The sequence below is a fragment of the Dermacentor silvarum genome, chromosome 2, assembly GCF_013339745.2.
Source record: "Dermacentor silvarum isolate Dsil-2018 chromosome 2, BIME_Dsil_1.4, whole genome shotgun sequence".
In the NCBI taxonomy this organism is placed as follows: Eukaryota; Metazoa; Arthropoda; class Arachnida; order Ixodida; family Ixodidae; genus Dermacentor; species Dermacentor silvarum.
In genome coordinates this window covers 243283172-243307177 of record NC_051155.1, presented here as the reverse complement: position 1 = coordinate 243307177, position 24006 = coordinate 243283172, and the positions used below count along the sequence as shown (strand labels likewise).

At 46.4% G+C, this 24006-nt stretch overlaps 1 protein-coding gene across 1 annotated transcript in view; it reads left to right on the top strand.

Moving 5' to 3' along the window:
* The window catches only part of LOC119443010 (uncharacterized), a 31095-nt gene that overhangs the window by 5295 nt on the left and 1794 nt on the right, over positions 1-24006 (top strand). The window contains exons 4-7 of the mRNA XM_037708116.2: positions 987-1071; positions 7227-7327; positions 12955-13025; positions 18026-18084. Coding sequence (XP_037564044.1) covers positions 987-1071; positions 7227-7327; positions 12955-13025; positions 18026-18084 — 316 coding nt within the window. The remainder of the gene's footprint in view (positions 1-986; positions 1072-7226; positions 7328-12954; positions 13026-18025; positions 18085-24006) is intronic.

The following is a 24006-nucleotide window of genomic DNA, read 5'->3' as shown; positions in this document are numbered from 1 at the left end:
GGGGATAGCCGATATACTAGTTGACATTAAGCGGAAGAAAATGGAGCTGGGCAGGCCATGTAATGCGTAGGAAGGATAACCGATGGACCATTAGGGTTACAGAATAGATCCCAAGGGAAGGGAAGCGTAGTCGAGGTCGGCAGAAAACCAAATGGGATGATGAAGTTAGAAAATTTGCAGGCGCAAGTTGGAATACGCTAGCGCAAGACAGGGGTAATTGGAGATCGCAGGGAGAGGCCTTCGTCCTGCAGTGGACATAAAATATAGGCTGATGATGATGACTTTCACCTTCAACTCCTCCGGGCATGACACCACTGGCTACTCACCGTTATATGTTCTGTATGGATGCAAACCTTCTCTGCCTCTCAATACTTTACTTCCCAATTCTCTAAGCTCATCCAGTACGTACGTTCGCGACGCCATAGTGCACATCAATACAGCTTGCCAGATCGCTCGTGAACGGCTCAGTGACCCAGGCTTCCCAAAAAGCCCTGTATGACCGTCGCCACAGAGACGTGTGTTACTCCCCAGGTTCCCTCGTGCTACTGTGGACTCTGTCCCACCATATCGGTCTGTCTGAAAAGCTATTATCGGGCTATGATGGTCCTTACAGGGTGTTACATCGAGGCACCAACGTTACATACAAAATTGAACCAGCCGTCTAGCCAGCGCCTTCCACGCGACCACCCTCTGCTATTGTGCACGTTGTGAGACTTAATAGTGACCGCCCCCTCTGGTTTGTCCTAACAAGCGCCGGGTCGGCACTCTCACCCAGGAGGGTAGGGCCATGACATAGGGCACGTGCTGCTACTGTCAGTCGGATGACGACGACAGCGACAAAGTGGCCAGAGGCACACGAGGGCCTTGCATTCGTTGCTGCTGCTTGTGGCTGTTGTAACCTTGTATATAGTAATAATATGTAAATACACGCTATTCCCGTAACAATATAGCCCAGTTTCAAATGTTGTATTCCTGTGTCTCTTTAGAAATCATTGCAGTTTGGAGCCGATGAACCCAAGGTGTTGGACCAGTTGAGGAAGGCAAAGCGAGAGTTGGAACGGCAGATCAGAGGTGAGAAAAGCCACTGATCATGAGTGTGACACACAGAAACACAGTTTCACTGTTCCAATTTATTTTAACGGTGCTGACATCTGTTAAGCTGCAGTAAGATATTATGCGGATATTTCAATGTAGCAGCTAAGAGTGATGAAAACAACATATGCGATGAATGCAAAATTTTATATTTAAATTGGCGCATATGAAAAAAAGCGACATGAGGTCACATTTTGCATTCGGCCATTATATAGTGGCCCATACTGCATGTCACTTTCATTAAACAGTACAGCGACTGGCATTTCTGACCTAACGACTTTAAGATAAAGCACTTAAAGGGCCCTGCAACGCGCTAGGGAAAGTGGAACCGATTGCATCACCTCAGTTTGGCAATTTCGTGTGCTTCGTAGGCAGGACATGACATCAAAGTGTGACACTATGATCATTGGTTAAAAATATAATGTGCGAGTACGGCAAAAAAATGTTTACAGCATTATGCTTTATAACCATTTTAAGTATTGCACAGCCACAGGCGAGGTGTTGCAACCATGGGAATGATGCATCAACATGCCGAGCACTTTGGCGCGCCAATGGCCGCCTCGCGGAAGCTTTTTTAACCATAAAAGTGATGACATGGCCTTCGAGATCAGACTGTGTGCCACCCGATCGTGCAGGCCATGGGATCATGATAAGGCCATCAATAGGCTGAGTAGGCTTGGCAACCGTGGCGTGCAGACTAATGCCCCACTGCTATTGGCACCACTGTCTGATGTCACAGGAGAGTGAAATGTGGCATCTAGAACCTTGAAAATTCAAGTTGAGAGTAACCCTCATTTTGCTTGTATTTGAAATTTCTCTGACTGATAACTTTGGTTTGTATGTGTTAATAATCATAATTCATTGTGCTTTTTGTTCTTTGAAGTGCTGTGAATTGTTCTAGAGCAAATATGGCGGCTCGAAAAAAAGTTGCAGGGCCCCTTTAATGTTGCTTTAAAGTGGCCCTGAAACGTTTTTTGAATGTTGTTAGGGAAGGTTGCCGATCGGTTAATGAGGCTCCTGTGATTGTGTGAGCCAAATAATATTGCACTGCATGCAACAGGAAATTTACAATCGCGTGTCAAAAGCGGGGAAAAAATTGCTTGCTCTCACTTCGGCAGTGTCGCTCTTTCATTATTGTACTGCCGGTCTACACAGGACAGTTGCTGCGTCTGCTGCGGGTGACCGCCAAGATGAAAAGCGTAGCGTAAATGTGACTGCCACCAGGTGCCTCTATGAGCCGTCTCGTCGCCAATATGTTCAACTTTTAAAATGGGCCAGCTTCCTTGCGTCCTCTTGGTGTCTCGCTCGTCTTCCACTAGCTTCCAGCTCAGTAGCGGAAAATGAAAGGAGCAAGAAAGGCCGATAACTACTATCATCATCAGCCTTTATTTATGTCCATCAAGAGAAGGGAAGCGCAGTCAAGGACGACAAAAAAACTAGGTGGGGTGATGAAGTAAGGAAATTTGCAGGCGCAAGGTTGGAATCGGCTAGTGCAAGACAGGGGTAATTGGAGATCACAGGGAGAGGCCTTCGTCCTGCAGTGGATAACTACTATAACTTCAAGTAATTGTCTTGTCTAACTATGATGATGATGACGCGTGGTTCTCACCCCCACCTCGGCTCGGCGTCCGGGGCGCACCGTCAGACACGGTCTGCACAGGTGGCTCAACAAGTGACTGTGGCTTGAAGGAGGCAGACGCTGATGTATCAACGAAGAAAACTTGTATTTATAATGATTTTAGAAAGCTTGGTTGCAATGATACATCGGTTACAGAGTTACACTGCTTTGGACCACTTAGGGGCTACCCTATCTCGGCCGAGCCGGTGGTGCTTAGCACCTGAAGTCAGGTCCACAACCACTCTCTCCAATCGGAACGCTGCAGCTGCATTTTCTAGACCCAACATGCCCGAAATGTTTGCCGACGAATCATTGTTGGTTTGTTTTGTGACTGGACAATCATTCACCAACCCTTGAGTTCGTTAGAACATCGATGCATGATTGGCCAGTCGATCAACCAACCATCTTGGAAAACTTTTTAGCACAGTTCACAGTGTAGAATCCTCACCCAAAATACATAATATACAACAACAAAGGGGAGAGGGTCACGCTGCCCGTATTTGTCTAAAGGTCCAAGAAACAGCATGCCAGCGCAACTAGTGTAATAAAGTGATAACAAGCAAAACATGTACAAAACGTAGACTTCAGGAAGCATTGGAATCATGGCGCCAGTCCTCGAACATGTGCGCGAAGCGACCAGATTCCCAGGAGTCGAGGGCCATGTGGCATCATAAACAACCACTTGTTTTCGAGTTAACCTGTCAAGGGATAACTGTTTTCCAGCCAAACACCGACCCCGTGTCTAGACCGTAAGACAAAGAAAACATCCTCTCGGTGCCTATAGTCCGAGACAAAACCGATATGCTCTCATGCGGCTCTAAGAAACCACAAGGCGGTGCGCGCAGTGGCGCGCCCATAAACAGTAATGGTGGCCGCACATCTCGTCGGCGTTGCGCGATTCAAACTGCCCGTGTCAAGACTCGAACCGTGCATATGCCAAGGCTACAACGCCACAACACCAGTACAGAAGTCGGATGCGAGCAGGGGTTGTTTGTCGCTCTTTAGGGGAGGCCTTCCGTTTAACTAATCGGTGCAACCTCAAGTTGTGAATCCGTTCACACCCACCCACCCGCTTGCCGCACGCGAGGAGGACATCCACGGTGGTTCCAAGAAAACGCACCGCAGAAGGGGGTCCGAGGCCTCTCGTCACTGTCAAGCACAATTGCTACTGTGGCGCCAGTGGTTTTCTCTGCTCCCCAACCTATGCAGTAGTTAGGAGTGTCAGCTACGTGTTTTCTCTACTTGTGTGCAAGATCGTGCTCTGTGTGAGCCGTCGACAGCCATTACTCAAGTGGCGTCGGTGCATTGAAGCCCCCTGGTCAGATGGCCCACGCCGCGCCTTTTGATTTGTTTTACTGCCATTCGAGACGGGGGGCTTACACTTCACTTGTGCTGTAAGGATACAAGAGCTGTTTGTCGCAGGAGATTTGTGAGGTGACTTAATTTAATACGCAGGAGATTTGTGAGGTGACTTAATTTAATACTAGTGATGTCATTCTATGATTAGTTAGAAAAGTGTTTCAGGGCCCCTTTAACAGTAGTTCACTTGTGCTTTTATAAAAGCTGTTTGTGGTAGGAGATTTGTTAAGTGACTTAATTTAATACTAGTGATGTCATTCTATGATTAGTTAGAAAAGTGTTTCAGGGCCCCTTTAGCAGTAGCTGAGCGAAGACTGTCACTGGAGCCAACGTTTCTAGAAGGGGACTTGTCTTTGTCAGGGCAGCAACTGCTTTCCTTGGCAGCATTTATGTATGCATAGCTCACTTTCCCCAGCTTGATTGGTGGAAGCGAAGAATAAGCTGTTGCATACATTAAGCTGAAGGAAATCTAAGTGTTCAGAAAAAAGAAAAATCATAATAAAATGGGTGCGTGTTTAGCTGTGATAGCAAGAAAACAGGCAGGGGTACTGCTGTAGGTTCTTCTAAGAAGTGCGGGTGACAAAAAATGGAAAGGATCTACAGATGCAGGTAGGCGTCAATCTGGTGGGCCTAGTTTTCCCAGAAAACAGGAACCAGGAAACTACACGTTTTGGTCATTTGAAGAATGAGCAATAAAAAGGCAGCGAAAGAAAAAAGGTGAAAGAAACTGAGTTGTATCGAGACATGCTCAGTTACGAGTAACGATAGGAAATGAAAAGCAAATATAAATACACAGCTTGTCAGAAACTGAGAGAGACAGAAAGGAGATTGGCCAAATATTAAAAGTAATCACAAAGTAGAATAAACTGGGTGTGATAATCAATTAGTAAAAAATGGCTGGTAAGAAAAAAGGAGGGGGGGGATATGATCAGCACTTTTCTAACTGGGTGTGCCATTGGTATAATGAATGGATTCAAGCACACCCATTGAAACATTTTTTCCTGCGGGTAGAAATGTATTGAACTTGTTTTGCCACAAAAAACACATCAGTGAAACAATAGATTAAACAGGCATTGTATGGTCATGACCCAGTAACTTCCCAAAGCAGTCGCTCAGCAATTTAACCTGCCAGGTCACAATTTTGGAGAACTTCAACTTCATATTCTAAAATCACACTTCTGTTCTACTATTATCATACCCAGTTTAATTTATTGTTTTGTCTTCACTTATTCAATATTTGGTCACTCTTTTCTCTCTCCCTCAATTTCCACCATATGTGTATTCATATTCTTTGCTTTCATTTCCCATTTTTACTCTTAACCAAACATGTCTTAATACAACCTAGTTTCTTTCACGTGTACGGCTCCTTCCCCTAATTCGGCTGGTTAATTCAATTTTTCAGTTAACTCCGTACTGCACCCACTGGGCATGGTTAGCCCTCTATCGATGGTTTGAAACGCAGCTTTCGAGACCTTCCGCGCTGCTCACGGACATACTGCACTATGACGTGAAGAAGGAGAACTATATTTTAGTTTTCTAAGCAGTTCGCTTTTCCCCCCCGAGGCGGTTTTTAAACGCGCTCCAAAGTGTCGCGATGGTCAAAGGAGAAGGAAAAAATGGCTGCCCGCTATCGATGGTTTGAAACGCCGCTTTCGAGACCTTCCGCACCGCTCACAGACACACTGCGCCATCGGACGTGAAAGAGGAGGAACTAGAGTTTTGTGTTCTAAGCCGTTTGCTTTTTCCCCGCCAAGGGGTGATTTTTAAACACGCTCCAAAGTTTCGCGATCATCAAAGCAGAACGCAAAAATGTCTCGCTCCGGAAAAGGCCCGCGCGCTTCGGGAGATCGCAGATATCGTGATTCCGTTGCCTCTGCGGCTGATCTTATTGATACATCGAATAGCAGCGAATCAGAGGACACTGACTTTTTGTCGGATTTGAGTCTGAAAGCGATGACGACTCAAACCAGCTCGGAACATCAGCGGCCCAGCACGCCCAACTGTAGTGCTTGCAGTTAAATTTTTGTAGCAGAATACCTGTTCAATGAAAAATTTTGATTTTTTCGGAGATAGTGCCTAATAGATGGCAATACATTTTGTATATCTCATAATTTTCGTAACGTTTTTTTCTTAGTAGATACAAGCGTGTCTTTACAAACTTCGTTCATTTTTATCGCACAATCTTGATTTTAACAATTCATATCTTTGTTATGACATACATCTCATTAATGAAACTTTTATGCGTGAAAAGTGCATTCATTTTGCTTTCTGTTTATGTATTACATTAAATATTGAGTGCAGTAGTTCCTTCAGAAAAAAATCATCTGCCGTAACATAGAAAAACACCTATTTTCCCCATGGTAGGGAAAGAGTTAATTCGATCCTAACTGAATTTCCCAGCCGGCACCCATACATTTCTATGGGCCCATAATTTTATTATTTCAATCCTGAAATTGGCCTTCACAGCATAATTCAAACTTGACTGCTCAGCACACGTACACGCCTGACCCCAATGGTGACTCCAATAGCAGCAGTGTCTGTCGTGGCTGCTCTTATGGGACAATGAATGAGGGAAGGATGCCAAGAATGCTGATTTGTGGCCTACCTTTGGCAGATTTCAAAGCAAGAATGACAGCTCCTAATGAATTATTACCGTTTTGCCCAATTTCTAATGCACGGCTTTTTCCCAAGCATTCTGTTAATTGAGTGTGCATTGCAATCGCATGTGAAACCATAATTATGTTCGTGGCATTAGCAATGGCCTATTGTTGAAGCCAGCTTCATCTAAGATGGCCATGTTCCCAGGATCACATTTCTAGGATCATACTGTTCAGTAAAACTCGTAGTATCATCGTTTGCCTAATTTATCAGGACTTTTTGCCAACAGGCAACAATATCTGTCTATGTCGCTGCAACAGCAGAAAGCAAGATGTACTTTTGATACTAGTTTTTTGGAACAATGCAGAATAAAACATGCAGTGTTTTTTTTTATTTTTTAGCAACGCAGGTTGCTGTATTTTGGTTTTAACTTCTGCAATGTATAATTACCATGCAACGATTGTGTTGCTTCTCGACAAGAAAAGTGAACAGCTACAGGCTTTAAAGTGTATTGATTGCTGCATTGTTTTTCTTTTCTTTTTTTCTGTTTTTTGAACAGTGGACAATCAAATTCCCTGGGTTGGAGCTGCAACAGGCTTTGTTCTGGGTGTGCTTCTTGTTGTCTTTGACGTTGGCATCAGAGAACAACCCTTTCTTGTGGTAAGGAACCTCTGCATGCTTCATATGTTTGTATCCTAATTAAGCATTCCATTTGCAAATGTAACATAGCTTTGTAATGGCCCTTCAAAGGGCATAAAAATGTTTAGGCAGATAAAGAAAGGAGATGGGTACAAATAAGGTCTTTCTTTCAGCAAAATAAACTGAAAGTGGCACTTATGCCTCTCATTCTTTTCTTTTTTTTCTCTCTTTTTTTTTTATACTGTAGTTGATTGAAAAACTTTAGTTGCCGTTTACCTGGCTGTGGATTAGCGGCAGTGAGTAGTTCAAGGAATGTGGAGGTCTTAACAGTGTGGGCACCATTATGCTGTTTACATCAAAAAGCATTCAGACTATGTATTCTATTTGTAAAAGACGGTTTGACTAGTTCATTGGAATTATGTCCTGACAAAACACCATTGCACTCTTTTTATGCACTGCCTATTGGATGTTACTGCTTTACAGGCCAAAGGGCCTGTGCCGAAACACAAAGCTTGCATATCATGTTGGTGTGCCAAACGTAGTAATCACCATATTGAGCCGTACCATTGGACTCGTACAGGAGGCTCAGTATAGACCTGTCCCCGCAGATTCAAATATGGAAGAACAATACCAATGTCTGATGCAAATATGCTAACAATAAGTACTTGGGTGCTTTGCGTTTGTCCAAGCAGGCTCTTCCATCAGGCTGAATTAAGTTGGCTGTACACAATCTCTCTTATGTTTCATTTTCTGTGCCAAGCAATCAAATTATTAGAAATATTTCCTATTCACGCTGGCGATCCACAGATGCAGCTGTGGTTGAGTGTGAACTGATGCAGTCAAAATAGTCCGCAACAATACACTCAAGGCAATTGGTGATGCACATCACATGTTTGCACAACCACGGCCGCTGGATCAAAAAAAGATGCGGCCTACCACGTGCATCAAAAACGGCGTGATCCGCCGTGGCACCACCACTCAAGGACTTTTGTCTGGGAACGGTGTAGAAAAAGCGTCGGGAATGTGCTAAGAATGCCGGCTCTTGCGGAAGCCGACGCGTGCCATCCCCCACAAGTAGTGCTGTTCGAGCCAGCCAAGCAGGCACGAATGCAACTACAGCTGGGACGCTCGCTCCCCATTGCAGCCCGCCTGACGCGGCAGCCCATACCTTTCTTTTTTTTTTTTAGTAATCCAGTGGTCGTAGCACAACCCGTTTTTTGCTTTCTGCAGTTAATGCTGCAGCCAAAGACTACACAGGGGTTTCTTGATGATCTTGTATGAGCTGACATCACGTAACTATTTCACAGAATGAGCTAAAGCATCTCCAGATCATTTCACATCAAGACATGGTAGCACATTCAAGAAACAACACGCTAGTTCACACAAGCCAAAAATGACGAAAGGCTCTGCGTGAACTGGTTACAAGACGTTACCTCCTCGCCCAAGGAAAAAGTTTATACATGATGCTATCAGTCAAGATATATAGTGCTTTGTCTGCAATTAGAATATGTTCAGTGCTTTTATGAAGTTATATATATACAGTAAAAGCTCGATGATACGATCACGGCTAATACGAATTTCCGGATGATACGAATTTTTCTGTGGTCCCGGCCGAGCCCCATTACTTTGCAATGTGCTAGAGAATGGTTGTTACGAATCGATTTTCGGCCTGCGTCGGTTGATACGAATAAACGCCGCCCCACTGACGGCCACGAAAGAGAACAGCGCGCAGTCACGCGCTTTCTTCCGTTATCTTTCGGTGCGGAGGCGCGGACGCGGCGCCAGACAGCGCGGACTCCGCGACTGGGCGCGAAGAGTTTGAAGCGGTGGCGCTTTTGTACTTTTCCTCCTTTTCGGCGGCCGCCCATCGGACGGAGTGGCTGCTGTGCTTCGGACTGCGTTCTTTGTGTTTGCGCCATTTTACCTAGTTGCAGCGAGCTATGTCTACCGAGATAGAAGGACATTAGAGACTTGTTCTTCAAGAAATAAATGCTTTTTACGTACATGTGCCTGAGTGAGTTTACCTCTGACTCTTTAATTTAGCTACAGTCAAGTCTCGTTAATTCGAACATGCTTATTTCGAACATACCGCGCACCGACAATGCTCTTAGCAGCGCGCCAAATCACGCGGCGGCGCCTCCGACCGGCATTGCTCCGACACCGCCATAGAGCAAAAGCTCAGGAGAGACCCCTCAATGCCGCTCGCGAAGGAATGGGGGGGGGGGGGGGAAAGAACCCGCAGCGGAAACTTCACCCTCTCTCAAATTGCAAGGTCGCCGTTTCTGCATCGCGCCGGAACAAGCGTGTACGTGCCGACTAGAGTGTTCTCAACAACCGTATTCTAGCACACACTAGTGCCGACGTCTCAGCCACGCGGATAAAATGGCAGTGAACCCTTCTCTATTTTCTAGTCACATGTTGACCTTGCACGCTGCGGCAGCAGCGCAGAGGGAAGCAGCGGCGGAGGCGCAGTCGGGCCAACGAAACTCCTCACGCCCTCAAACGCTCGCTTCCCGATAACGGCAGAAAACGAAACTTCAGGGAGCGGCTAAAATAAGCTGGCGCCAGAACGGCGGCGGGCGCGCACGGAGATGTGCGCACGGAGTCGAAGGTGAGAGAGCCACGATGGAGTTGAGAGGGAGGGTGAGGGGAGCCACTGAAGCGGCGGAGTTGACGCGGCCAAATCCGCTTCCATGCCGCCGCCCTCCTCCCTCACCTTCGACGGTCTCCGCGCGCACCCGTGTGCCGGCGCCGCCCGCTCCCTGAAGCTTCGTTTTCTGCCGTTATCGGGAAGCGACCGTTAGCCGGCGTGGGCAGTTTCGTGGCCCGCGCTTGCTATGCGCTTGCGCGCCGCGATATTTCACGACTCGCACCGTTCGTGCATCGTTCTATGGTGCACGAATACTTCAAAAATACGTCCTTTTAATTCGAACAAATTTTCGGGCCCCTTCGAGTTCGAATTATCGAGATTCGACTGTAGTTTTAATTGTGTTTCGATGATACGAATTTCGGCTAATACGAATATTTTTCGTGACCCCGTGAGATTCGTATCATCGAGCTTTCACTGTATATACAAACTGAAGGGACTGTTTGTGTTTTAGTTTGTTTAGGTAGGAATGACGGAATTGATGTTGTGTTCTATCCTCATCATGATAAAGTAACTTTTGTCGGGGGCCCCGTCAACATCCAATTTCAGTAGAAAGGTTATTTGGCTTGTTATAATTTTTAAGCATATCTATTAGAACGAAAGCTTCTCTGTAAGCTGTAATTGAAACTGAGGGGAAACAGCATCCACATAAAGGCATCATTAGGCACCATTGTCTCTAATAGACATTTGGTATTCTAGTGTGTTGTTTAGCATCAAATTGAGAAATGGCCATTTTTAATCACTATAAAAATTGTGTGAGGCCTGTTGCTGACCACTATTTCTTGCTTGCTTATACAAACACTAATGCATAGAAGGAAGGAACAGCATACAGTTACACCTCAATTGAACATAACAAACTTCATTATAATTAAATTACAGTTATAACAAAGCATTTAACTTTTATAACTTCTTGTACGTAGAGCACCATGTATTTTGAACCTCAATATAACTAAGGGTCTTTATGCAAGATGCCAATAAAACCAAGCTTCAGTCGCACCCAGAGAGGGGAGGAGGGCGGAGGGGGGACTATGGGCGGGTGAGCATATGTCTCCTCCGTGACTGTGCATATGGCTCTCAGCGCCGCTGAGCCCGTACGCAAGTGGCTCGAAATGGATGCAAAGACTGGGCAAGCCAAAATGGCCACGGCTTCATGTGCTTCATCTTCCCATGCATTGCATAATTGTGGAGCTTGTGTAATCTTGAGTTTGAGAGATGCATTGAAGCGAGAGACAGGTACAGCATTCGCTCCCCTCCATCTGCATTCTTCATAATAGCGCGACCCACTGCAGCGGCAGTGTGGACCAGTGTGATGATATTGTCGACGCAGCATGAAACCATAACTTTGTCACCAACTCTCAATCAAATTCAACTAAATATTTTTTTTACTCATTGAAATTCATTTTTTTGATTGCCCAGTAACTCAAAAAAATTTACAGTGACTTCCATTAAGAGAAATACGTCAGCGACTGTACTTATTTGCATTAATGTGTGAATTTCCATGTACAGTGTAGATCGCTTATAACGTAAGTCGCCGGAGTCGCGAATATCCGCACTATAAGCAGTACCGCACTATAACCAAAGCAACAATTTGCAAGGCCCGCACATATGCAAAACATGTGCACCGAGCCGCCACGCATATGCGACAGTTGAGGAATGCGGCTAGAATGTTTGCATTCAATTTACAGTCGAATCTCGTTAATTCGAACCAAATCACGCGGCGGCGCCTCCGACCGGCATTGCTCCGGCACCGCCATAGAGTAAAAGCTTAGGAGAGACCCCTGAATGTCGCGCGCGAACAAAACAAAGAATGAAAAAAAAAATGCGGCCGAAATTTCACCCTCTCTCAAATGGCAAGGTCGACGATGCTGCGTTGCGCCAGAACATGCATGTACGTGCCGACGTCTCAGCCACGCTACCGTAGCCACGCGTAGAAAATGGCAGTGAACCCTTCTTTCTCCTTTATGCTTGCGCTACTTTCTACTCACGTGTTGACCTTGCACGCTGCGGCTACGGCACAGAGGGAAGCAGCGGCGCTGTCCCAGGCCGGCCAACGAAACTGCCCACGCCGGCAAACGGCCGCTTCCCGATAACGGCAGAAAACTAAACTTCGGGAAGCTGGCGCCGGGCCGGCTGAAGCGGCAGCGCCTGCACGGCGGCGGGCGCGCACGTTGACAGTCGAAAGTGAGGGAGCTACGAGGGAGGGCGGAGATGCCGAGGCGAAATCCGCTTCCCTGCCGCCCTCCTCCCTCACATTCCACGGTCTCTGCGTGCGCCCTTCGCTGTGCCGTGCCGGCGCCGCCCGCTCCCTGAAGTTTCATTTACTGCTGTTATCGTGAAGCGAGCGTTGGCCGGTGTTGGCAGTTTCGTGGCCCTCGCTCACTATGCGCGCCATGATATTTCACGACTCGCACTCAAGATTCTGGTTTCAGCCTCACTGGCTGTTCGTTCACACCACGTGCCCTTCTCCTCCACTTGGTCTCTCTTTCTTCCTCGAGCACTCCTTGGGGCACCCGTTTGAGGGGAGCGTTCGCCGTCTCCGCTGACTTCCGTACTCCCAGGCAGCCGCACTGTAACCGGTATTTCGTTTCCCGCAACTGCACTATAAGCGATACGTGTATACATGGAGTGCTATGGGAAAATTAACGCGAGTCTGAAAAGACCGCACTATATCCGGTCCTGCACTATAAGCGGTTACGTTATAAGTGGTCTATACTGTAATGAAATTTTTATATAAAACAGTAAAGTGCCAATTTTACCGACTTCTTTATGTCGAGGCTTAGCTGTAGTAATTTTCTGTAATTCCAGTCTGTAGTAATGATATTGCTTTAAGGCAACATCACGTTGTGTAAGTACTGCGCAATATCCAGAGGTTAATGGGTGTTGCAGGATGGAAGTTCGTAACAGTTATCCTGGAAGTGCACCCTGACATTTTGGGCTAATGACATTTTTTGTAAACATTTCACCATGAATTTTGTTAATCGTGTCCTTATATGTGTTTCAGAATCCCCTTTGGATGACACTTGTTGTAATGGCAGCATCAATGGTCTGTTATTTTCTCGCCCGCTTCCACAAGTAAGCAAATTATTTATCTGAACTGCCCATACCAAACATCTTAAGGTTTTCGTTTAGCACAGTTTTACTGCTGTTGTGTAATCGAGGAATTCAGTAGGCTATACTTGGCATCAGGACTGTTAATTATTGTTGTTAGTACAAACCTGCTAGTCCTAAAAAGGCTATGAGCATAGCTGGTTGCTACAGAGCAGATGCGCTCATGCCTGTTATGTAGTTGAAGATAGTGAGATAGACTTTCATGTGTGATATAGACTTGCACATGAAACTCACTAGGGCAACTCCGGGAATGTTTTTATTACGTGAGAAAAAGAGTTGGTCTTATATTTATTTGCACCTCATGTCACGCTTAAGACAATCTATTTTGTATAAAAACAGAGAACTCATTTTATGTAAGCAATAAGCACTAAACCAGGGCCAAATTCTTGAAATCAGCAGATGAATTGAACAAATTTACTCGTGGTATTAAATATCCTGCTCATGTTGTTTAAGCCTGGAGAGCTACTTGCTGTGATGTCAGTGGCAACATTAGAGAAGACACACACCTGGAACAGTTCTAAGCATTTCTATGCAGCGCAATTTTCCATGGCAAAAAAAAAGAATTCCTTTAGAGTGCTACATTGCTGCCAAATTCTTGAAATCAGCAGATGAATTGAACAAATTTACTTGTGATAATAAATATCCTGCTCATGTTGTTTAAGGCTGGTTTCGCAAGAGGATTTCACCAGTGCTGCTACAGGCACATGGGGTGGCTGGTAAAAATTATCCACTCAAGGGCATGGATCGCAAATGTGCATGCCTATAGTATTTCTAATAAGGTGTCTTAAAGCTACACAACTCTGTCACACCATTTATTGCACATGACAAAAGTGCACACTTGAATGTAAGATACACATACCTGGCCAACATTTATTATTTTATTGCAAAATACCAGATGTTTAAGGCTTGAGTCATAATGAGACTAACAATTTTAGTTCTTTAAGCTAGGAATAATTTTATTTCAAAAGTATATGAATAAGATAGCTTGACCAATATCTTGAATGCCTGATTTTTGAGGTCTGCTCAGTTATTTAAAACTCAGGAGCATCACCACCGACTCCATAAAATCAATGCGTAAGGGAGACAAAGTTGAGACATTGTACAATGTCTCACTCAGTTTTTTCGACACAATCTGTGCGGACGATGTCTCAACATGATAGTCTTATAGATTGTCACCCATACTGTTGCATTTGTTGGTGCAGTGACTCCTATGCTTTCCAAATGCCACTTGGTCACTGATAAAGAATCCTCAACAATAGCATCAAACTTCAACACCAAACAGTGCTGAAATTTAGAAGGTTGTAGGCTTGGCAGAATTGGTAAACCACAGCTTAATTGTAAAAACCAGTCAAAAGACGGACAGAGAAGAGATGTGGCACACACAACGACTGGACTAACAACTGTGCTTTATTGAAAAACCCCCGTTTTTACTATTCAGTATGTACCAACTGACCCAGATAGCTACTCTACAGCTTAAATGTCTTGACAATTAGCACAACAAATTAAGCAGTCCCCTTCCCTTATTTTCTTGCACTGATATTCAAGACAACTCAGTTGTCATAGTTATGTTTAGCAACCAAGTCAGTGGGGACATAACAAAAATCCAGTCTGCAAATGTTATAACTTATTACCCCTGTGGTGGCTACTAGTGGTGTGTTTTAGTTTTTGTGTTGGAAACCTTCAGCTTCTCTCCTGCTCCATGGTTCCCACCAAGTGCATTATTGCTGTGTGGCAGTGACAGAATTTCCATAAAGAAGTATTTAAAATAATTTATGCCACTTTCTGCATTTCATGTTGTGGGGATATTCGCTCGATATCGGGTCGCGGTGAGTCGGACTTCCTTGATTTGTGGCGCGCCCATGTGAATGTTCTATTGGTAGTAATTCGGCTAGCGTGTATCAGTGTATCAAAGGTGAGTGAGTGAAATAACTTTATTGAGGTCCAGAGAAGACGCAGGGGAGACCCCACGCCACCCAGCTAGTCCCACGTAGGGACCGCCAAGCCGAGCTTGGCTTGGCTTGGAAAGGTGCAATAAATGCCCTTTTGATTGTCTGCACTACTGTGTTGTCGTTCCTTTGTCCCAAGAGCACGTGTGAGACCCCACATCTGGCACCCAACGGGGGGCCTCTTGGGGCATCGGACGATAATTTTAAGTTTCGCTCGGTTCGAGACAACCTTTGTTTCAACCGAAGCGTAGTCCTAGCGTGGATTTTGATCGCTAGTGTCGGCGGCGGGCTTTCTTGAGCGAGGGGACGGTTGCTGTAGCGTGTTTGAACTTTTCAACATGCTAAGCCTTTTCGCGAGTGTTTTGTTGTACACTCGTCGGTACGAGAGCCACGTGGTCTGCATCCTGGGAGAGCGAGGCCTAGCGCCCGCGGAGCATTGGCAAGCCTGAAGCGAGTGAGTACGGAAGCCTCGTGGGTGGTCCGAATTTATGTAAATAGCTTCTTCTATCTCTTTGACTTCGGAAGTCACAGCTCAGGGAGCCGGGTGGCCACGGGCCACGGGTGCCGCTACGGGCTGACAGGTATTGTGGCCTGGCACCGGGCGCTCCGACACCGTCTGGGACGGTGGCCGCCATCAACTCGGATGCTGTGTGCACCGAGCGGGGTAGGACCACCTCACAGAGCTAACGTCTCCTCGCGGCTGCCTGTTGTGCCCATTTTGGGTGTTTTTTTTTTTTTTTGGATGCCGGTTGTTGTAAAAGTAGCGACGCATTAGGCCTAAGGCTTTACAAAGCTGCCTGTCGCACATTGAGGGACACAACCTGGTGGACCGTGGTGCTGAGGTGTCGCACATTGCTTCCCTCATTAGTTCTCCTCGCACGAATTAAAATTACTCGTTCGACTCAAGAAAGTAAGCTTTGTTCACATGAACTTAGCATCTGAAATGCCGCCCGAAATTTTGCTAGCCGAATTGAACATCGTACCACGTGGGCGATGCGCATACAGAATTCCTCTCCCTTGCACTACTTTAGTGTTTGTCGAGTGCATTAAGTGTATGCAGCGTGAGCAGAGTCACCCCTGGTTTGCTGTCACCTGCACATCGTCAGCGCTGCTGCACCGGACTACAATCGAGCTACCCCAGGCGATGCAGATGCCTGTGGCCAGTTCGGCGCAGCGATTTCGGCGGCCGCCTGTGTCCGGCTCGCTACCCTCGGCGGCTGGGAAAAGAGCCGGCAGTCACCAACGGGCTGCAGCGGCTCTCGCCGGCAGGGCGTGTCGGCGCAAGCGACGCTTGCTCGTGCCAACTTCTGCATCGCCGTTTCCAGAGTCCTGGGCTGAAGTCGTGCCATCGGATCTGCAGAGGTGGTGCTGTGACCAACGGACGCCAGCGGTGGACCCCAGAGACAATGTTGGCTCGCATGTTGTGGATAACGTGTGGACATTTCCTCGGCGCGCGGCCACTGTCGCGTTTACTAACTTTTGTTCGCAACGCACGCGTTGATAGACCTTGTGACATGTTTCGCCGGAGTATGTGTAGTGATTTAAGGTTGGGGGGATGTGGGGATGCGCGACTCTCACACGTCCCTGATGTTGTTTTCCACGCATAGCTCGCGTCTCCTGTAATCTGGTTTTTCCGCGTGGCTAAGCGCCGGCAGCGGTCGTGGTGGTTGCGGCGCATTGCGAGAGGTGGCGCGAGTGTCGCAATGCTAACACCACGAACGGCGGGGTGACTTGGGAGAAAAAGGTCGAAGGCACTTCCTCTTTGGCTTGGGATTGGCGACCAACACGCACGGACGTTTCGCACGTGCGCCAGCCCACTTCGCGCGACTGTCTCGCGAGGCTAAGAGCAGGACACCGGTTTGAACGAACACGGATCGTTCGAACGCGCCACCGTTCACGTGACTGTACACGTGAACGACTAGGCGATGGTGTCACAGCATGGGGCGAACATATTCGTTCGCTATCGGGTCGCGGTGAGTCGGACTTCCTTGATTTGTGGCGCTCTCATGTGAATGTTCTATTGGTAGTAATTCGGCTAGCGTGTATCAGTGTATGAAAGGTGCAATAAATGCCCTTTTGATTGTCTGCACTACTGTGTTGTCGTTCCTTTATCCCAAGAGCCCGAGTGAGACCCCACAATGTGCATTGATAAGCCCTGCAAGATTTTTATTATGTACCACTGTGATGTCATGTTTTCTACCCTTGTTGGTGCAGCATATTGGTGCATCTGAACACGTTGAAGAGAAAAGATGGGGCTGTTGACAGCAGTGAAAAGCTGTGATAATTTCTATTTCTCATCTGTGTTACAGACCATTCTATCAGCAAGTAGAGCAGTATTCACATCATTCCTTACAGAACAAAGCTGGTGAATTTTCAAATAAGCAGTCAGTGTCTTGAATAATAAAATGCATATCGGTAGTTTGCATTATCTTTTAGCACCTTTACTTTTTTGTTCTAAGGCTAGCATGTCTTAATGCAAAGTTCATTCAGATCTGCACAGCCAAAACGTTTGCTATAGTTTCCCTTTAAGAGCAGCTATTTCCAATGTGTGGATGTTCTTTGCACCAGAAAAACTGCTAAACCACAGATGTTATTTTGTAGAAGGGCAGTAACTAGTGTGTAAGACGTGAAGGCTGTGCATTGACTTGCAAATGTGCTGGATAGCTTCCATTTGTTTGCTGAAGTTAGGCTTTCACGTGTCTGCGAAGAAAACAAAGAATCTGTTGTGCTGGACACATCACCCATGCATAGTTGAAATAAGATCTTATCACCGAATGAAAATTCTTCCTGAAATCACATCAGCCTGCTTTTATGTATGGGAAACAATGTGATGGGAGGACGCCAGGGGCTAATAAATATGCTTATTACTCTGTCATTCAAGGGGTTTAGGTTGTCTAGCATTGGCACAACGAAGTTCCACCTACCCATTGTTCTGCACAGGTGCTTTCGTAAAATGAATTTTTTTGTATTCGTGTGTGTTTAATCTTTCTTTTTTTTTTTTTTTCACTGCTAAACCAGAAACACACTGAAAAGCCAACGAAAAAGCCTGTTGGAACCGCCACTGGACATATTTGGATGTATGTATGCTGTCTTTCACACTTGAATGTTGGTCAGGGCAGGCTCTGTTTCTGCATGGCAATGCAGAAACAGAGCATGCAGAAGAATGCAGAATGCAAACAGAGTTTGCAGAAGAATGCAGTTTCGCGTTCAGACTAGTTGAAATGTGGCATCTAGTGTAGCAGCTGCAATATAACCACAAGATTTTAAGCTTGGTCCAACTACCTGTGGGCAAATAATGTAATCTAAAGAGGCAAGCAGCATCGTATTGCTCGCGAGTTTCTCGCATGGTAGATTGGGCCACAAGCCGTTCTCACATACATGCTGAGGTGAGGTAGAAAATTCACACATTGCTTGAAAACACAGTGTTCGTATCTGTGTATTTCTTTCATTTGGTTATATTGAGCTTGCCATTTTAGATAATTCACATGCAGCAGCTAAATGGTGTGCACTGCAATCAGTAAAGCAAAAATGGTGCTCCTCTTGGATGACAATGGAGGCAGCACTTGTATTGTGACACTATACATCCTTTCTGCTACAACCTGCATGTAGTATGTTGGGCAGATGCTATTTATCAGCCTAGAAGTTCTCTTACCTTGCACACAACAAGGGAAATTCCATTTGTACTCTTGCTGCAGTACCACAATATATTGCTTGTCATTTGGCAAAGCCAGCTCCACAACACATCTTTTTTTTTTTTTTTTGCTTTATGAATAAGTGAGCGTTTAGTGGTCTCACGTGATGCAAAAAGTAGACGTAAAAGGTACAAATTTAGAAGACATGTTTCTGTAATATTCTTGAGCTTTACTGACTGGGCATCAGGCATATGTTATCCCTTTCATGCCATGCTATTATCTCAAATTCTGATCACAAATGGGAAAAAAATTTATTACAGAATTGTTTATGAAAAGCAATGCAGACTATGTTTTTAAGTGTTTATTTATTCAAAATCTCAACATTATTGCAAAACAAAAGCTTAAAGGGGCCCCTTGCCAGGTTTGGCTATTATAAACAGACAAACTCAGCGCATCTTCACATGCAGACGATCATTTCTGCACAGTATTACAGCACTGCGCACCGCGAGAACAGCTGGAATTTCAAACCAAGCACAAGGAAGGCACTCTCTCTCAAGGAGCCGAGGTAACTCGCACGAACGCTATGGCCTAAAACACAATCCTAACAACCTCGCTCACCATGGCACGTTACATCAGTAAGTTGTCCAATGCAGAATGTGCAATGCCGCCACTGCAACGTGCCGCGAAGCTGAAAGAAAAAATGGAGTCTTGAGCTTATCATAGGAACACTACGCGGTCCTTCGACTCCAGTATGGGAGGATGAGAGGAAAGAATGTAGCTTGCGGATGCCACTCAAGGCAGAAAGAGAGAGTGCCGCTGTTGTTGTCCTACTCGCTTCCTGGCGGCATGGTAACAGGGCATTCTATTTCTTCGATCTCCTCCAATAATAAACCAATTTGAAAAACCATTTCGTTGAAACGTTTCCTAGACGGTGTTTTAGAACTTCCAGTGTATAAATAAAATTTGCAGTGGGACCGGATTAACAGTACCATACATGCCATATACCGTGCGATACTCACTCGCACTCTCAAAGGACGGAGCTGAGTGCTTGAAGAATCTCGGTGGCTTCTTCACTCAGAGTAGTACACTTCATCTTCGGAATCACTCAAATCATGAAGTGTGCTTTTTTCTTTTTTTTTTTTTTTTTCAAAAAAAGCCAGGGAAGCTTGAGCTGCTGGTATCGCCATACTTAAAACGCCAGTTCCTCACATGTTTTACGTCTTCCGCGTGAATAAACTTGCTCATGCTTGCGCTGCCCCATGGATTGTGTGCTATCTGCTATCTACCAGAAACACAACAAAGCACTGAAGCGAAACCAGCTTGTCTATGGCATTGCTAGAAAACTAAAAGTACCACCAAGGAGCATAGCTCGTCTTTGGCCATTTTTACTTAAAACGCACAGACAAACCCAGCTTGTCCAGGGCACAGAAGCGGTTAAGAAAGGGGCATAAATGCACCATCTATGATGACTTCGCAGCGTAATGTTTAATTATATATAGTGTAAAGGAACAGAGACAGCACCTGTTCCTGGGCCGGCTGTTCTATTCTCTTCTTCCTCCTCGTCCTCTCCTCATTCGCCCCCCTAGCGCCCGAGCCCAAGTGCATCTCTTCATCTTCATTACACTCGGCCACACAGCTCAAGATAGCCCTGGCAGCTGTGAGGGCGCGCTGATGGTGGAAAGCCATTGCATAGTTGTCATCAGAAGTAGTCGTCGTGAAGACCATCCAGCGCAACCAGCTCCTCGGGTGGTCGGCACTGAATGTTGTGCTCTGGTCGCACGTCTCGTCGACGACCATCCTGTCGCAGTTGGGCACGTAGGGCAGGAGATCCTGCATGATGAGCAGCCGCCCTGCTCAACCGTCGCGTGCCTGTGATGCGCAGGTTCTTGTGTGTTAATGTTTCTGGCGGTTCTCTGAGGCGGAGCCTCCCAGAACCCAATCGAGGACAAAGCCGTTTGTTGAAAAACACACAAACTTTTAATAAAACTAGAACGAAAAGAAAACCCTAAACCAAACACACAAAGATAACATGAAAACATGTAGCTAGAACACTAATGATATGAGGCAAGTTCGGGCAGGCTGCGGGTGTGAGTATGCACTACAGTCTCGATGCGGCGAAGCGGATACGAGACGACGAGATAAGCGGTGTTGGTCTCACCAAAAGTCGTTGTGTCGGAACGTCGTACAGGCTGCCAGAGCGTGGCAGCTCTGGCTCGGAGGGAGACGACAGGCGGCTCGGCAGCACGGGCCGACGGTGGTGGCGTTCTGGTCGGGCAGCTGATCATGGTACTCGGGCTCGTAGCCCGACAGCTCCCGTTCTGCCCACGGACGCAGACGCTCACCGGCCTCGGGCAGCAGCAGTTGACTATCGCGCAGGGTGGCGATGCCCGGGAAGGCAGGCGGCTTGGCAGCAGGGGTTGACGGCGGCGGCGTTCTGGCTGGGCAGCTGGTCGTGGAGCTCGGGCCCATAGCCCGACAGCTCTCGTTCTGCCCACGGGCGCAGACGCTTGCCGGCCTCGGGCAGCAGTTCTCGAACGGATGGAGTACCGGCGCCCAGGAACGGGTTGGCAGGAGGCCCCGGCCGGGTGAAGTCCTGGTGGCTCGGGTCCGGAACCCGACGGCCATCTTCAACTCCCGATCCGGTGGCCGACCTTGTCCTGGTGCCGCTTCTGGAACTCCTCTCCCTACTGCCAGTGTGGCTCCTTTTTCTGCTGCTCTGGTCGATTCGTCGATTTCTCATTGGCTGCTCGAGGCTCCGTGTTCCTTTGTGATTGGATTCGCTTTCTTTTGCTGTTTTTCTTGTGCCGCGTGTTCACACGCCGGACGGTCTTCGGCGGCGGCGTTATCGGCGCGGTAGAGCGGCGCGTGCTCTCCTTGTCGTCTGCTTGTTGTTTGAATGTAGTGCACCTTGTCGCACACCACAAATATCACCGTCGCGCACCGCACATCACAGTGCCCCCTCGCAACGCTGCCGCAAAATGATTGAGGTCCGCTGTTGCACTCCAATCAGCCGCGACCGAAGAAAAACCACGACCAATGCGCGACTGGTCTTCCACGCGTCTCGTCCGCTGTCCTGCGCGTCTTGTGCGTCTATCGCGGGCGGGCAGGTTTTTGATGATAATGCCCCCCAACGAGGCCTCCCTCAGTGCGGTGTGAACGGCCACGAACTCCGCCAACGGCTGCGTAGACATGCAACGATGTAGCTCCGACGAGTTGGGAAGCATCTCCCTGGGGGGCCACGATCCATGGACAGGTCGGGCTCTCGGAGTGGTAATGTCGGTGCCTCCATGCGCCCCGGCGTTGATGTGGTTGAAAGCTGTTTAACTGACCGTTTCACTGACAGTGATAATACGATGTCGGAAGCCATCTCTGACTCCAGGACCCGTGGTGGTACAAATGGCTCTCGTTCTGGGTCTACAGCGGGGCAGGTGGCGAGGCAATCTGCCAAAAGGTTGCGCCATTGTAAAGGAACAGAGACAGCGCCTATTCCTGGGCCGGCTGTTCTATTCTCTTCTTCCTCGTCTTCTCCTCATTCGCCCCCTAGCGCCCGGTGTCCTAGTGCCCGAGCCCAAGTGCATCTCTTCATCTTCATTACAATAGAAAAAAGTTCTAACTAGCAGCACAATTCTTCAGATTGTCAGGAAACTGCAGTTACAGTGTGCTTCTGCTTTAGGAGAGCCCTTGGGAAAAAGATAAACAACTGCACTGCAGCAGTCTGCTCATGGATGACAAAAAAGATCCGGCAGATTCTCTTGCTTCCAGCTCAACCAAGTGGATAGGAAAATGTTAAACTTTTCCAATAGGAGGGAAAAAAATGTGGGCAGCTTACACTAGTGGTGCAAGGCTGGAGTAAACAGCGGAGCTGGTGATATCGACCTAGCTTCTTCCAGGTTTTACTAGGCTTGGCTAAGTCTTGCCAAAAAATGTTAAGTGCTGCTGGGTACGGTATTCCATATTCTCTGAACTGGCGTCATGCCACTCTGCTGAGAAATCCATACTGAAGTCACTGACATATAGAGGTTATGAAACAAGCCTGCACAAAGAACAATCTCAACGTTTGTAGTGTACACTCCACTGCAGAATTTTTTGAAGCACAGAAGTTGCAGAAATATTTAAATTTTGTTGCATCTTCAGCATTCAGCTTGTAATTGAGTAGGGGTGTACGAATAGTGATTTTTGAGACCGAATCAAATACGAATCAAATAGTGCCAGAAGCGAATCGATTTTCAAATAGTTTTCGAATAGTTTTTGAATAATGAGCAGCCATTATCACAATTAGTATAAAGCAATGTTCACGTCCCACTATTATTAAACTTAGCAAGTTTCTGACATTGCATGGTACGTTATGAAGCGTTGTTTATTAAATGCACAAATGGAGAATAGAAGCAAACAAGTAGTTTGTTTGCATACACAGGGCTCTTCAGAGCGTGCAAGTGATCGCTTTACAGCCTGTAAAGTATGGCAACCTAATAACATAGGCTGCGTCACTTTACAAGTTCTCATGTTTTACGTCTATTACTACACCCGCCAGGGTCCAATTTTGCTCCAATTTTATGTTTATTTTGGCACTGTTGACATTTTAAAATATTCAAAAAATAATCACATTTACAAATAGTGACTATTCAATTCGAAGACCGAATCGATTAAGATACAATTCGATTCGTTATTTGAAAGTTTCGAATATTTGCATACCCCTAGAATTGAGGACGCTTGGGCTTGTTGGTGTAGCATAATGAAAAATCCTAGTAGACTCACAAACTGACAGAAACAATATGACAGAGAAGCACTCTTTTATTACCTTCTCTTCAGTCAGTGTGTGTGATCGCACGACTATTTTTCATATGTACTACAAATTGCAGCATGCTGGCATGGCACTCGTGGAAGTATACACTGAACCTTTCAGTTTCAACGTAGATGCATTGGCTGCAACTAAATTTATTTTCTTTGCGGACCTCATGCTCTGGAAAGTTTTTATGATCTGCCACAACTATCAATTTTTGCCCATTCTCATAGGCAACAGTGAGCAACTAGAGCGGAACAGCAGGGCATATAATGTACAGATAATATATACAGCCTGGTTCAAGAAAGTAAAGGCCAGTGAGGCATTGTTGGCTGTGGGCAATTGGCCTTTACTTTCTTGGGATAGGGTGTGTGTCTTGCTGAAGTAGTCCAGGTGATCAGTAGTAGAAGTAATACTTGAGTCACATAGGTGCTTTCAACGACTATTGAAACCTACACCTGCTGAAATGCACAAGCTCCATGCTCCAGCAGCCAAGCTTGTAAAACTAAGCCAATAAAAATTTAAGATTTTTTAAGTCATTGGTTTCACTGGTTTAAGCATGTAACACTGGCATGTGCCATTTTTGT